Source organism: Tursiops truncatus, chromosome X, assembly GCF_011762595.2.
Source record: "Tursiops truncatus isolate mTurTru1 chromosome X, mTurTru1.mat.Y, whole genome shotgun sequence".
Taxonomy (NCBI): domain Eukaryota; kingdom Metazoa; phylum Chordata; class Mammalia; order Artiodactyla; family Delphinidae; genus Tursiops; species Tursiops truncatus.
The window spans coordinates 34,524,378-34,541,525 of NC_047055.1; the positions used below are offsets into that span (position 1 = coordinate 34,524,378).

At 35.8% G+C, this 17,148-nt stretch overlaps 1 protein-coding gene across 1 annotated transcript in view; it reads right to left on the minus strand.

Annotated features, from left to right (window-relative positions):
• The window catches only part of ALG13 (ALG13 UDP-N-acetylglucosaminyltransferase subunit), a 74,656-nt gene that overhangs the window by 49,701 nt on the left and 7,807 nt on the right, over window positions 1–17,148 (minus strand). Inside the window, 7 exon segments of the mRNA XM_073798877.1 lie at window positions 33–105; window positions 1,524–1,570; window positions 2,330–2,380; window positions 4,409–4,492; window positions 5,049–5,190; window positions 5,192–5,420; window positions 5,514–5,581. Of these exon segments, the coding sequence (XP_073654978.1) occupies window positions 33–105; window positions 1,524–1,570; window positions 2,330–2,380; window positions 4,409–4,492; window positions 5,049–5,190; window positions 5,192–5,420; window positions 5,514–5,581 (694 nt within the window).

Below are 17,148 nucleotides of genomic sequence, written 5' to 3' on the forward strand. Positions count from 1 at the left end.
TTATTTTAGTAAACATTCACTTATCTTCTTACCTTGTCTTCATAGCCATTATCTGTGACATGAGTTGGAGGCCTGCCAGGATAGCGATAAAGAATGAAATCCCGACTACATGGGTAGAAAACAAAGATGGATGAGAAGAGACAATTCAGTATATGCAAGAAATAGTTATAAGAACAAAGATTTGTGCTTTTAAACTGCCTACCTTATTCATCTAAAATAACCTAAATGTTTAAGAGGATAAATATTAATTCAACATAGACAGCTAACTGTCCCTAAAGTCCTATGCATTTTTAAAATGTATCTTAATTTGAGGAGAGGAGGAATAAAGAAAATAAATTGCCAATTGTATGAATGTAAGTTTTGGAGGCTCCCATTTATTTAAAGCAGGTGTTGGCAAATTTTTCTTGGTAAAAGACCAGATAACAAACATGGTTTTTGCAGGCCATATGATTTGCTCAACTTCGACTCTGTAGCCTGAAAGCAGCCATAGGCAATGCATAAACAAATGTACGTGAAAGCTTTATTTATGGACACTGAAACTGAATTTTATATAATTTTCATATGCCATGAAATATTATTCTTTTGATTCTTTTTAACCATTTAAAAATTTTTAAAAAGCATTCTTAGCCAAGAGCCATACAAAATAACAAAAAGCAGGCCAATTCAAAAGGTTGTCCCTGATTTAAAAGCAACAACTGATTAGCTGCCTGCTCCATGCCTCTTCTGTACTACTTCTTGCTGGATTTAGTGAGGGATGAGCAGACTGCAAAACAGTAACTTGAACAAGTCCCCATACAAGAGGGTTCTGATTCTATCAAGGTATATGCTATCTCACCATCCTAAGAACTGTGAAGGAGTCTTATACAGATCCAACTCCTTAAATGAACAAGATTCCCACTAGCCTCTAACCCACATTATATAACCTACTGCTTTCAGAAATGCCACTTTCGCAGTTTTAAAGACCAAAACAGAACTTCCAAAGCAGTAGGGCAGTGTTTTTCAAATTTTTCCACCATTACTGCCTCTCTAAAGAGCCTTTAAAAAAAATACGTTTCTTAATTTCCCTATAAAATTTTAATACTACAGATATACTGTATATCTGTTCTCATACTGTGACCCTTTGAAGGATCATAAACCAATGTAATATCTAATATTTGTTGTCCTCAGGAAACAATTTCTACCCTCTTGGAAGTGATATTGCCCCAATGAGCACACATATACAAAAGGCACAAAGTTAAATACACAAAAATTCTAAGATAAGTATTCCGATTTTCTACAGGAATAGTACTAGCAGTTCTTAAAGCCCTTTATTCTTCCATTCAAACGGACACAAATGTAGAAGTTCTCCACCCCAAAATTACGCCATTGACTTTGCTTAGACCACTTCATTTGACTATCAATACATCAAATCTCAAATATTCCCAATCCTAAAGGGACTTTATTAGACACCTTACACACACACACACACACACACACACACATGCTTTCTCTCTTAAAAAAAAAAAAAGAGAGATCCAACTTACTTATAAATTAGAGAAAGAGCTCTTATTTCCAGATGGCCAGCACTTTCCTAAACATAAACAGTGCATAAAGTTTTTAAAAGCATTCTGTATCTAGGAGGTAAAAGTTTTCGCAAGTTCAACAATTGTTTTTTTAGATGCTTAGCACTGTTGTAGGTGAAGAATTTGTACAACACACTATAACTTGCTTTGAGGCTTGGGATACTGTGATAGTTACTTATTAACATAAACTTATTCTGAGAAAAAATTGGACCTAAAGATCTTCTTAGTTAGCTATTAAGTAACAAGGACAGGAATATGGGAGATTTAAAAGACACAATAAAAATGTAATTAGTGTAAGAATACGAAGTTAGCAGGGTATTTAGTAAATGTGTTAAGTCCAGAACTATGGAATTAATTTAATCACATAAAATTATTTTTAATATGTTTAGGAATCTTACTCCCACATAAAAGAAGGATAACTACAAATCAGGAGAATTGTTTAATAAAAAAAATAATGACCTAGTAACATTCATTGCCACCCCCCTCCCCCATTAAAGTGAAAAGGCTTGGGTTAGTCCTGTTCCCAAGTAGTGTATACTCTTTCACTAGTCTATAGATGATAAAATTGTTAACACACAATTTTCAATATTCAACACAAAACAACAGGTCAATTCCCAGCCTCTAAACTTTTGCAAGAACTATTTGATTCAACACAGCTGGCTACTTAAGAAAATAGACTGGGCCTAGCTAAAGTGACACAGCTGAATGATACTTAGGCTACTATTCCAAATACTCTGAAAAGATTAAACCCCCATATTTGATCTTACCTTGGGATCTCCCAACCGTTCCAGGTATTTCTCAAAAGATCCCTCCACATACTTCAAAAATAAAACAAACTTGACTTAACCAAATACATAGCATTACTGAAATCTGATTATATTGCTGTTGTTCAGCTGAACAATTATGGTATTAAATGACTACTTTGCACAGCACCTCAAGAAGATTTGTACATACACAAAAGTTAGTGGAGAAAAGCTGGACTATAAGACTATCTCAGGAACTGCTCCTGGCTTATCCACATACCAGTGCATTTCATCAAACAGTATGCCTTTGGAGTTTCTTTTGAAATGCCAACTTAAGTAACGACAATTTTCATAAATCAAGCAAGCACAATAATTATAAGGATTTCAAATTTGACAGCAGACATGCATTTACAAAGTTAAACTGAGGAACTTTAAAAGGAATTTCACTAGTTTCAAACAAAGCACAGGCAACAAGGGAACTTTTTGGGTGATGGAAATATTTTGTATCTTGACTGCAGTAGCAGTTGCTTGACTATATTATTGCCAAAACTTAAAACACTAAACTTACAGTGGTGAATTTTATGATATGTAAAATATACCTCAATAAAAATTAAACTCAGGAAATATAATATACATTTAGTTCCATGCATGTATATCACTAGACTTAAAAAACTATGTTAATTTTTCTCAGTTTCCTTTTTAAACAGTTTTGAGGCATAACTGACATACAATAAGCACACATATTTAAATGGCACAAATAAGTTGACTTACGTATGCACCCATGAAACCATCATGACAATCGTGATAGTGAATATATCCATCACCCCCGTAAGTTTCCTTGTGCCCCTCTATAACTTCACTAACCCCCAAGCAACCACTGATCTGCTTTCTGTCACTACAGATTGACTTGTATTTTCTAGAGTTTTATATAAAGGAAATCATACAGTATGTACTTTTTTGGGGAGGTCTGGCTTCTTTCACTCTGCATAATTAATCTGAGATTCATCCATGTGGTTTTAAAATTTTACAGACATCTTTGTTACTCAAAATGTGGTCCTTGAACAACAGCAAGCATCACTCAGGAATTTAACTGCTGAAATCTGGGGCCCCAGCTCAGCTCTAGTGAATCAGAATTGTTTTTTTAACAAGATCCCCAGGTGATTTGTATGCACAAAAATACTTGAGATGCACTGCTTTACACCATGGTCTTGCATTTGAAGTAATTTCACAAATAATCCTTTCCCCAGGTGTGGTGACCACTAATTAACTTCAAGGTAATAAGCTTTAAAATCAAGAAGGCTTCATATAGTTTTAAAATTCACAGAAACCTGTTGAGAAAATTAAGAGTAAACCTCGAACAGCAGGCAAATACCCATAATATAGTCAGGAGAACAAATAGTACTGGAAGGGCTAGGAATGTTTAAAACAACAAAAAAACAAACAACAAAAAAAACAACAGCCACAGGAAAGGGCGCACTTCAAATCAGATCTTGATAAAACCTTATTTTGTTAACAAGAATTCAAATACTTCAACGTATACGAAGATGCCTTCTAAAAGTTGTTTTAAAGTTAATCATTAGTGGCAGAGCTCCAATTACCAGTTTGTCACATGAAAAAGACATGTTCAGGAATAAGTTGTTTCCTTAGAGTTAAGTTTTACAAGATTCTTCAAGTTGACTGGCTGACAATCACTGTGCATAGAATTAAGAAAGAACACAAGGGGTTCCCATTTATACAAATTTAAAAATACACATTTAAAAATATTAACATAGCCAAACCCCTCGTGAACTGATTACTTGTTTAAGAGAACTGTGATATGGATAACAGTCACAATGTGACTTTTTGGGTGTGGGGGTGAATAAATAGTGGGAAGGATAAAGATTAACTTTCTTAATTTTTAATTAAAGTACAAAACAATCTAATTCTGGGAGAAGATCCAGAAGCATGCTACTAGCTAGGAGGAAGGAAGCCAACTGAAAATTAAATATTTGCTATTGAGAGGAGATTGCGGGATATAATATTCATGCGTAGGTACTCAAAATTCATTTCCTACCTGCTACATATTCTATGAGCAACTCTCCCTTGGGTATGTATTCTACTTACAGACTCAAACGTTTGTTGATTTTCTCTCATATATGAGACACAAGCCTTCCTGATTTCCAAGTGATGGACCTGGCTGCAAAACAACTAAAAAGAAGAGAAAGACCAGCTCACTGTCAGCAGTTATTTGAAACAGAAGCTTCTAAGTTAAGACTATGAACTGGACACTCAAGTCCTCCCCTTATTCAGAACATACGTAGGAAACTGGGAAATTAAGTCCTGATCTTACTAAAATCTGTTTTTGTCATCTTTAGCGATACAGAAGAGGTATGATTCTGTCATGCCCCCCCTTTCTACTACTATAAATTTTTCCTTAGGCATAAAATTTAGGGGAAGAAGGTGCTGCTTATAAAGGATCAAGATACATTTCAAAGTTTTCTTTAACCCCATTACTTTACCTCTTACATTCCAAAGTGGCATTTAGAAAACAGAGAAGATAGCAAAGGCACAGCAATATATTTGAACTAATCAGCAAAGGCATGCACCAAGCTAATAAGTAGAGAGACCCTGATGTTTTAAATAGGGAAAAGGGAATTTCTGTTGTTCTGTTTGGGTGGGCTACAGGTCTTCTAGCTACAGAACTGTGCCAAATCTCAAACTCCAAAAACTCAGCATAGAGAAGATGTATTTGTTTTCCTTTTACCTGCTCCGAAATAGCCCGAAAGAGGCAAGAGGCATCCTTGGCAGTCAGCTTTCGAAACAGCCCTAAGCTGCCTAAGTATTCATCCATTGATGCCTCATTCAGAGACTTCTGGCCGCAGTACTTTTTCCATCCTTTATGCATTGTGCACAGGGGGTGGAGTTGGGGAGGGGGAGAAAGTAACACAGGTGTGGCAAGAAGGAAAAAGCAGGGTGCAGGTAGGAATGGGTAGCAGTAACAGGGCTTGCTTATGCAGGTATCCAGAAAGCAGCCCAAAGTCTAGGCACGAGAAGGCAGTTGGAGTCAGCGCTGCACAATCTTGGCACTTCTCAGGAGCAGGAGAAGCAAAGGGCTGGCCCAGGATAAGTCGGGACCCTGTGAAAAGAAGAGGAAGAGCCGATGCTCCTAGGAATAGAGAACTTGACTTGAGAAGGAGACGTGGGAGCGAGAAGGAACTTGCAGAGTTACCTTGTTGGGGAAGGGTGGGAGTAACCCAACCAACCCAAGGTTGAGAGAAGTATGCACAAGCAGCTGAGCTTCGGGACCAAAAGGAAGCCGAGTCTGCAGCTTAACTCAAGGCAACTGCTGCACGAGGTTGCAAAGGGACTGCAATAAGGCTCAGGTGTGTATGATGCAGCCCAACCCACATTACATTGCTTTAAGATCTCTGCCCGAATTTTCAACCAGTCTCTGCCCAAGTTCCCTGCTCCCATCATAGTTTCATGTAGATGAGAGGAAAAAAAAATCGGAACATAATTAACTGAGTAAGCGTTTGTGTTAAGACTACCTTAAGAAACAAAGAAAATGGGAGGGAGAGGGGGACTCCCTTGATCTAAAAGGGCAGAGGTCACAGTTCAAGCAAAGTAAAGGGCCAAAGCAAGTTATCTGGATATTTCAGGTATGATGTTTAAGTAATCTCATTTATTTCTCCTAAATAATAATAACCCTCTGCTGGGACCACAGAAATTAAATCCATTAGTTATGCTAGAAAACACTAATACAATTCTTGACTAATGTCTCCAAACTACCGTACAACATTTACAGAAAGAGAAATTGCAAAAAGTGTCTTTCTCTGAAAATGCAAACAATGAAAATTTAAAATGAAGCTTAATGGAAGAAATATCTTACCCACAAACTTGCTAATAGGCTACATTTAAAATGCTGTGGCACCACACTAGAGGTGTTGGACATGAGAGGCATGTTTCAATGTTTAGGGCACTTTTCTGGAAAAACTGCTCTTAATTCAGAGAAAACCGAAGTAAATACGACTGTACTTTTTGTAAGGTTCAAAAACAGCACTGGTCACTTGTATTACTTGATTTCACTGTCAAGTGTTATTTAAATGCCAAAATCCAATTCCATTCTTACTTTTTCTAAGTGTTTTAAGAAATAAATAGATCTAAAGCTGGCTTTGGAGAAGCTGCAAAATTAAGCTGCTTTCAGAATTGTTTTTCTGGTATCTGTGGCTCCAGTAGTAATCATGACTGCCTCCAACAGGAAAAGCATCAATAATCAATTTTACAATTTAGGAATGAAATAAAAGCATGGTAGAAAAAATAAAATCTTGACTTTCTTTAGCATGCCAATTTGAAATTACCTTGACTAATTTATTTTTCAAAGAAACCGAAACACTGGTGCAGAAGTTCTGAAACATGGTTTGGGAAGAGGGATCACCATCTTTCTTTAAGACCATAAATTCACTGAGAAAAACTGAATTATAGTGAAAAAGTTAATTCATTTTTGGCATTTTTTACTTGTAGAGAAAAATGTAAATTCTTCATATTTATTGCTATTTATACTAAAAATATGGTATATAAAGCTTCAATCAATATTAACCCATACACTTCATTTTGAAAAAGGGAATAGAAGAAGGGAAAACTGGGAGAGGGAGAGAGAATCAGAAAATAGGTGAAAGAGCAGGAAACAAAGAGAAGAAAAATTAGAGGCAGGAAGACAAAGAGAGATAGAGGAAAGGGAAAGTAAACACACAAAGAAAACACACAGAAAGAGACCCATACAAATTCAGTCAATTGATTTTTGACAAAGGTGCAAAAGCAGCTCAATAGAGAAAATAGTGTTTTTATCAAATGCTGCTGGAACACCTGACATCCATATGCAAAATAAGAACAATGATCCTCAAACTATACCTCACATCTTCTACAATAATTAACTCAAAATGGATCAAAGATCTAAATGTAGAACAAAACTTTTAGACGACAGCATAGGAGAAAATCTTCAAGACCTTGAGTTGGGAAAAGAGAACTTAAATGTGATATAATAAAAGAAAAATTGATTAATTGGACTTTATCAAAATTCAGAACTTTTGCTCCGCAAATGACACTATTAGGAGAGTGAAAACAGAAGCCACAGACTGGAAGATACATGTCTGACAAAAAAACTTTGTATCAAAAATATATAAGAGAACTCAAAAGTCAACAATAAGAAAAGAACAATACAATTTAAAATGGGCAAAGATCTGACTACACATTTCACCAAAGATACAGGAGCGCCTAATAAGCACGTAAGAAGGTGTTTAACGTCATTAGGAAAATGCAAATTAAAACCACAATGAGGGCTTCCCTGGTGGCGCAGTGGTTGAGAGTCCGCCTGCCGATGCAGGGGACACAGGTTTGTGCCCCGGTCCGGGAAGATCCCACATGCCGCGGAGCGGCTGGGCGCGTGAGCCATGGCCGCTGAGCCTGCGCGTCCGGAGCCTGTGCTCCGCAACGGGAGAGGCCACAACAGTGAGAGGCCCGCGTACCGCGCAAAAAAAAAAAAAAACAAAAAAAAACCACAATGAGACATCACTACACACCTACTAGGGTGGCTATGATAAATAGTACAGACAATAACAAGTGTTAGCAAGGACGTGGAGAAACTGGATCCTAAGTAAAAGCAGCCAGATGCAAAAGGGGCATGATTCCAAAAGATATGATTCCATCTATATGAAATATACCAAAAGAACAAATCTACAGAGAAAGAAAGCAGGTTAGTGGTTGCCTAGGGTTGAGATGGGAATAGGTACTAAATGCAAACAGGCACAAAGGATCTTTTTGATGGATAAAAATGTTATAAAACTCTTTTGTGGTGACGTTTGCACAACTTTGCATAATCACTAAGAATTACTGAACTGTACACTTAAAACTGGTGATCTTTTAATAGCTTTATAACATAGTTCACATACCATACAATTCACTCACTTAAAAGGTGAATTTCAATGGGTTTTTAGTATATTTACAGTTGTATGTCCATCACAATTTTACATTACCCCAAAATGAAACCCCACATCCCACAACCATCAGCCTCCAATCCTCCTATCCCCACCAACTCCATGCAACCACCAATTTACTTTCTGTCTCTACATATTTGCCTATTCCGCACACTTCAAATAAATGGAATACAATATACAGTTCTGTGTAACTGACTTCTTTCACTTAGCATGATGTTTTCAAGGAGCACCTATGTATCAGTATTTCAATCCTTTGTATAGTTAAGGCAGATTTTATTTATCCATTCATCAGTTGACAGATATTTGGGTTGTTTTCACTTTTTGACTATCATGACTAAGGCTGTTATAAACATTCGTGTCCAAGTTTTCGTTTGGACATTTCTATTCTCTTGGGTAATACCCAGGAATGGAGTTGCTGGATCATATGGTAACTCTATGTTTAACCATTTGAGGAACTGTCACCACATTCCACAGCAGCTGCACTATTTTCATTCTCATCAGTAGTGTATGAGGATTCCCGATTCACATCCTATCAACACTTACTGTCCATCTCTTAGATTACAGCCATCCTATGTGGGTATGAAGTGGTATCTTGCTGTGGTTTTGTTTTGCATTCCCCTGATGGCTAATAATGTTGAGCAGCATCTCTTCATGTGCCTATTGGCCACTTGTATATCTTTAATGAGATACTACTACATACATCTTAGAATGACTAAAATAATTTTTTTTTAATGACAATACCAAGTGTTGACAAAGATGCAGAGCAACTGAAACTCTCGTATGTTGCTGGTAGGAATATAAAATAGTACAGCCACTCTGGAAAAATAGTTTAGCAGATTCTTATAAAATAAAAAAGAGTTGCCATATGACACAGCAACCCCACTTCTGGGTAAATATTCAAGAGAAATGAAAACTTAAGTTCACACAAAAACCTGTACATGAATATTTATAGAAGCTTTATTCATAATCATGATTCCTCCCAAACTGGAAACAATCCAAACATCCTTCAACTGGTGAATGGACAAACTGTGGTACATCCATACAACAGCATACTCCTCAACAATAAAAAATAATGAATTATGGATATATACAAGAACATGTGTGAATCGCAGATGCATTGTGCTAAGTAAAAGGAGAGATTCAGAAGGCTACATACTGTATGACTGCATTTATATGACATACTGGAAAAGACAAAACCATAGGAAGGAAAAACAGATTGGTTGCTGCCAGTAGTTAGCATTGTAGGAAAGGGTTGACTACAAAGGGATGACAGGAGCGGATTTATGGGTGTGGTGGAAGAGTTCTGTATCTTGATTGTAGTGGTGGTTACACGATTATGCATTTTTCAAAATTTATAGAACTGTACATGAAAAATGCTAATTTTGCTGTATTTAAATTTAAAAATAAATAAAACAAAAATAGTAGAAGGAACAGAATTTACAGTTGAGGAGCTCACAAAACAGACAAGGTTGGAGAGAAAAAACAAGAAAATTAGAGAATCAATTCAGGAAAGCCAATATCTAACTAACAGGAGTCTCAAAATGAGATGAAGAAAGCGGAGAGGAAGAAATAATGATGATGATGTATGGAAAATTCTAGCACTGCAGGATATGACTGTCTATATTTAGATTGAAAAGGTCCATGAAGTAGCCAGAACAATGAAAGCAAAAAAGATGATCTGCAATGCATATAACAACATTCTAAAGCTTTCTGAGAGGAAAAACAGGTCTTAAAAGATCACACATATGAATAGCAATAAACTTCTCATCAGAAGAACTAGAAGCTAGAAAACAATGAAGTTCAATATATGAGGGGAAATTATTTCCAACCTTGAACTCTATACACCAAGCTATCAATCAGATGGAAGAGTAGAAGGCATTTTCAAACTTGAAAGATTTAAAAAAATGCGCCTTACTGTCAGAAAGCTAGTGGAGGATATCTGAAACCAAAACAAAGAAGTTAAACCACAAAAAGGGGTGGGGCACATAGAATCCTGGAAACAGAAGATTCAACACAAGAGAAGCAAAAGGAATTTTTAAGATAAGGATAAAGGGGAAATCCCAGGAGGACAGACTTTTAAGCAGGACTAGATAGAGAACAACCAGTTCAGGTAAAAGAAAAGAGAACTCCAGCACAGACATAGTAAAACATAAATAATAATAAAAGTCACAGATAACCTAGCATATTTAAACATACTAGGAAAGATGGCCACCTCTGTTGGAGTTTGGGAATAGTTCTATAGAAAACTGAGCAAATGAAAAAACAGAAATGAGGTGAACAATTTTATAGAAATGTAATCAATCAACACTTACAACATGGCTCATATGTGAATACTGTACTCAAAGAATCATAATAATGTCAACACTGAAAACAGATCTCACCATAACTGATAAACTAAATTTGTTTTTGTTTTTTAAATTTAAATATCACCTGTAGACTTCCCACTGTGGAAGCAAGGGAGGAGGGAGACAAAGCCTCTCTTCCACAGTAGGAAGTCTACAGATGATATTTAAATTTAAAAAACAAGTTCGAAAATATCACTTATAAAACATATAAAATAATGTAATATGGTTACCTACAGGAAGCAGGATTAGAGATGGGGAGGAATGGGACACAGAACTGCTGTTTCTTGTTATAAGCCTTGTAGAACTAGTTAAAATTTTATATATTTACATGTATTAAGAAATAATAAAATTAAAAATTCAATAAAGTGAGCAAGAAACAGACTGGCATAATAAACTGGGAAAATAAATGATTAAGTAGAATGTTACAGCTAAAAGGGACCTCTTATTTTACAGATGAAGAAACGGGTTTCAAATAATTATAAGCCTTACCCAAGTTTTCACATCCAATTGGCAATAGTACTAGGACTAGAACTACATATTGTCTCCTGATTCTTGTATAATTATTATAAAGAGGAACTGCATACTAAAGAAGAAAAGATATGAACAAGGACTCAGAGATGGTTAAGTACAAGTCATGTTCCCCAAATTAGTACAATAGGACTTTTAAAAAAAGACCTGTGGGACAATACTAGAATTCATCCTGTATATAACAGAAAGCAATTTCATAGTATTTAATAGTGTCCTTTGAAATATCTATTGCATTGAAATCCAAACTGGCTATTTTTCCACAGCAAACTACTCCAATCCTGCAAACCTCTAGAACAGTGGTTGGTTCTTAAGTGAAAGGCTTGAAAAAGGATTACCCCATGCCCAGAAATTCTGATTCAGCCAGGTCTGGGGTGGGTCCCAAGAATTTGCATTTCTAACAAGTTCTCAGGAGATGCTGATGCTGCTAGCCCAGGACCACACTTTGGGAACCAGTGCTCTAGAACAAGGTGTTCCACAAGTTATTAAGTATTCCTAAGAAGAGAGTTTCAAGGCCACCTACCATAATCCTGTCTTGGAGGTTCATATGCCCATTAGCAATATTGAAGGAGTCAAGGAATGCTAAAGTTACCTGCTTAACTTTGACCTGGTCTTTCCCGTAAGGGGAAAAATGGTTTAGGAAAAGGCCAAGTCAAAGTTAAACAGGTAACTTTAGCATTCAAGTTACTAATGGTTTTTAATGCGCTACAGCTACTGCTTTCAAATTTTCAAAGTTTAAAAAAAAAAAAAATTTTTCAAAGTTTGAGAAATGTTACTCCAGGAATTTTTCTGTGGTCTAAATCTAAGGTTGTTGGAATAATTACATAAGCTACTGCATGTCAAGTGCGTAGCACATAAGTGTTTAAGTACTGACTGCTGTTAACTGCTACCTGCCAAATAAAGTGGTTCACTAAGAAATTATTCTTTGGTCAAAAAAAGAAAAAAATATGGTAAGAACCAGAACAATTTCACCTAAATTCTTGAAAATAATGGGAAGAAAAATAATTGCCTTAAAGACCTCTTAAGCACTGTACTGTGGGTACAGATTAAAATAAAACAAATGGAAGAAAATTAAAATAATTTAAAATAATTATCATTTGACCTGTCATAAAATTGACGTGCTTTAATTTTACAACTACTTTCCATACTGTAATTCAACTTGAAAATGGGATTTGTTGTTTTAACTGGAATTGCCTATTTCTTCTTTCACTGATGAAGTAGGGAAATTCTTTGAAGTACAACATATAAATACTGATAGTTTTAATTCTAAGATAACACTCCTTCATGTCGCAACCAATTATATGAGGTATATGCTGGGAATTTTTTTTTAACAGCATACATTGTCTGTGACAATGTGTGTATATGGTATAGCTGCAAATGTATAATTGTAAATGTATAAAAATGATGCTTCTGAGTTATTTTAATTTCTAAGAGACAATATGGTACCGTGAAAAGAATATTATGAACTTTGTTATGCCACTTTAATCTCTGCATCAGTTTCCTTATCTGTAAAATAAAGGAGATGGGCTGTATGATCTCTAAGCTCTCTTTCCGGTCTAAGGAACTGTGATTCTCTGTGATTCAGTGGTGGGTAACAGATTTGCCCTCCCTTTAGATGATCAAATTTGTGATCAACATTAACCATAAAAATAGCTTATAGGGGGATTAACATATCATCCTGGCAAATTGTGAGGCTGTGGCCCACATAAAAATGAATGATAAATCTTACCTTATCAAACGAAATAAACAGACCTACGTTTTTAAAGGTAACAAAATTTGTAACTATATGTGGTGATGGATGTTAACTAAACTTATTGTGGTAACCATTTTTCACTATATACATACATCAAATCATTATGATATACAAGTTAAACAATGTTACATGTCAATTATATCTCAACAAAGCTGAAAAAATTAACAATAGATACATGTATATAAGGACTTGTAACAACCTGCTGAAAAGGCAATTAGTATTTTTTTAAAAACATAATACTAAATCATTTAACTATTTTTAGTACCAAATAACATGGGAGCAATGGGGGAAATTGCTCTGCAACTCTACAGAACCTTTTTAAGGTCTTTCATTACTGAAAAATATAATGGTAAACTGTCTTTTTTTAAAACATGTTTTAACAGCACTCTGAAACTAGAACCTGTCACTTCCTTTCATGGTGAACATTTAACAGAACTAGCAAAGCAAGGTTAATGAGGAAAAGAAATACAATGGTCCCAAAACAAAATTTGGCCAATACGGCCCTATTCAACCTCCTCAAGGAGACAATAAAGAAAAAGAACTGATTTCCCAGAGCAGTTATCCTTGCTCAGATATGCAAAACAGAAGAAACATTACCAAGAACCACTTGCTTTCATTTCCTTCTCTTCCCTACTTCCACCTGAAGCATTCTAATACAGATTAGAAAAAAAGGAAAACAGTATTCTTTAAAAATATATCATCTTGACACAGAAATACTGAAGGTTGCTTTCTGTTGTTTTTTTTAAGCTACTTGCAGTGTCCAATCTGTCTATAGACAGACAGGGGATTGAAGAAAGGGAGAATAAAGACCAGAACATTCTTTTCTTTGTTTTGATGCACTGAAAAGACTCGGGCACTTAAACCTCTAAGTAAACTTCAATTCTCTAACTACAACCCCAACTAGAGACTGAATATGAATTTAAATATGAAATTCAATGAAGATTTTGCCTTCTGTATCATTTAGGACAATATACTGTGAATTCTAGGAAAATATCTCTAAGCCTATTCCTACTTCTTAAAACAAAAACTCTAACCAAGAGAAAATGTCTTATTTCAACATTTTTTATTTTCAAATATGCCACACAATTGTTTTTATGTCTTAGAAATCACCTATGAGGAAAGCTAGTTTTACTAATTCACAAATGGAAAAACTGAAATCCAGAAAATTACTTAGGCTGAAAATTTAGGAATGGTTTTCACTCCTAAATTTGGGGAGTGTATTATCCACCCACTTCATACAGTAGTGGAAAAACCACCACCATGTTCTGGACAAAAGGGGAAATGAACAGTAACAAAGATGCAATATATGGCCTCTCACAGACATCATTCTAACAGTGACTATCAGTTCAGCAAATACTTTAGAAGCACACTTAACAGTAAATGAGTAAATTACAACACTGTATTGCTTTACCAGATAGCCCAATGTAATATATCCTAAAATAATTACTACAAACGAAAATAATTTTCATTTAGTTCCTTTTATCAGTTAGAAACAGTACTACACAAGACATTATGGGTTATAGATACTGAGTTAAAGTATTAAGGTTAGTGTCAAAATGTGTTGTTTGGCATGTTTTAAACGAAGAGAAAAATTTATAATTTGTGTTGTATTATAAAAACTGGAAATTACTAAACTTAAATGTATTTAATCAGAGGGTTTAATTATAAAGGAGTCTAACAGTTACCATCAAATATTAATGAACAATGACCAAGGAATTACTGAAGTTGGCTTCCGTCTAGGGATTCTTAACCTGGGGCGGCCTCAAGGTACCTGTAAATTCCCTGAAATTCATAGCAAAATATGTATATGTGTGAGTAGAGAGAGAAGCAATAGTTTTAAGTATTTTGAAGGGTTTCATGACCCCAAAAAAGCTTAAGAACTACTGCCTCAGAAAGCAGGACTGTAGCCATCAAAATAAAATCATGACACTGGAATTCCCTGGCAGTCCAGTGGTTAAGACTCCGCACTTCCAACGCAGGGCACACAGGGAGGACATAAAAAAAGGAAAATTCATGACAGAGTGTCAATCATAATAGATAATTTCAGCCAGGATACAGTAAAAATTCATAAAGACAGTAAGGATCTAGAAGTGAAATACTAAAATAGATGAGACATGATGGTATAAAAACCCCTCAAAATATTTTTTAAGAATCAATATCAATGTCAAGAAACATGTATTTTACCTTCCCGTTTGAAGCTAGATTGTTTTGCTCACCTTTTATCTAGCCACCAACAAAAATCATAAGAATTCAAAGAACTATACAAGACTGTGCCAGAATATTCATGTAAGGAATTAACCATTTAACAAGGAGTTAAGTGTGATTTGGTGGTTATCCTAAAGCTTTCTCCATATAATCTTTTACTGGAAAACACTATAGCTACTGCTGTTTATAAACCTCTGATTTTTAACACCATGTTTGTCCGAAAATCCCCAACAGGTAACCGTTCTTTGACAGACCCTTAAATACCATTAGAACATTACATAGGATCAGCACTACTATGTTTTAGATGCCATTCCTATAGATGCTTGATCCTACAAACTTCACCATATAATGCGATGGTCACATCTTTCTCTTGAACAAGAGACATACTAGATATTTTGAAGTCAAGTCAAAGAGAGTAGGAAATGAATGTGTGCATGACAATGTTTCCTAGACCCAATACCTAACCAAGATGAGAAAAGAATACTAAGTTACAGAAGTGCGTTTATCATTTACGGATAACCAACTGTTTTTCAGGCAGAGGATACATGAATGTATAGTTCCTCCTCAACTATACCTAAGAGTTCCTCCAGAGCAGGAATCATGTCTTGAGTCCTGCTGATGTAAAAAGTAGATTCTTATCATGCACTTATGTTTAAAAAAAAAACTAAGAAAACAAATAAATGGGCTTGAGCCATTTAGGAAGTAAAGCTGAGAGTACCTGGTGACCAATCATATATAAAGGGTTGGAGCTGTAAGAATTAAAGCCTGGAAGACTGACTAAATGGTGACACCATTAACAGAGATAAGGATCTCAGAAGGATGAAAAGGAGAAATATGATTTTAGTTTGGGGCATATCAAGTTTAGGGTGCTTAAGAGAATTAACAGAGTGACATGACCTATAAGCAACTGGAAATACCATGCAGAAGCTCAAATCACAGTTGGGGGATGGATAGGGGAGTCAATAGTAGAAACCCTGGGAGTGATGAAAATACCAAGAAAAAAATATACAAGGAGGACCAAAAATAGAGCCCCAAACACAAACATTTACAGAGAAAACAAAAGAGCTGGTAAGTAAGTTGCAAACAGGTAAATGACTGGGAGTTTCTCCACAGGAGTTTTATGAGTAGTGATCAGTATGCTTTTAAATAGCAATGTAAAAACTGAAATAGGTTACATACCCATGGCTACCATACAATCTAAATTTTTTGGAATAGTCCCCTGATTTCAAATATACAGTCCTCCTGTCCCCATAAATGATGGAAACATACTGGAATTCAGTGTTCCAATTACAATTCCCAGACCATCTTTTGGATACTTCAGTAGCGTAACTCCTCCCCCCCCCCCTCCCCCCGGGTACGCAGGCCTCTCACTGTTGTGGCCTCTCCCGTTGCGAAGCACAGGCTCCGGACGCACAGGCTCAGCGGCCATGGCTCACGGGCCCAGCCGCTCAGTGGCATGTGGGATCTTCCCGGACCGGGGCATGAACCCTTGTCCCCTGCATCGGCAGGTGGACTCTCAACCACTGCGCCACCAGGGAAGCCCAGTGTTAACTCCTTTTTCACATTATGCTCTGAACTCAGTTTCCTCATCTGCAAAATGCAACAACAGTAACTATTTCATAGAGTTATACTGTAAAGATTAAATGAGTTCATTTGTGTAAAATATTTCAAACAGTACATGATACACACTAAGCAGGCAAGGGTGTTAACTGTTACTGTTATTTTTCATTCCCCACTCCCCCATAAAAATACGGTACTAATTGTTCAGCAGAAAATTGATTACCACACAGCTATCAGGACCACCGTGTCCAAATCTTTCCCAAAAATACAATTTCAAGTAATCTGGCCATACATCCCATTTCTCAGACCACATGAAGATTTTTGGTCATCTCTGATAATTTCCTATTTTTAATAAATCACAGGGATTAAGTGCTTATACTATAATAAAGAACCAAGAAAAATATCTATATTACTGTTAGTCATTCCTGACATCCTTAGTCTTGGAAAATTTCCTCAAATTATCAAAGTGGTATACATTTTTATATT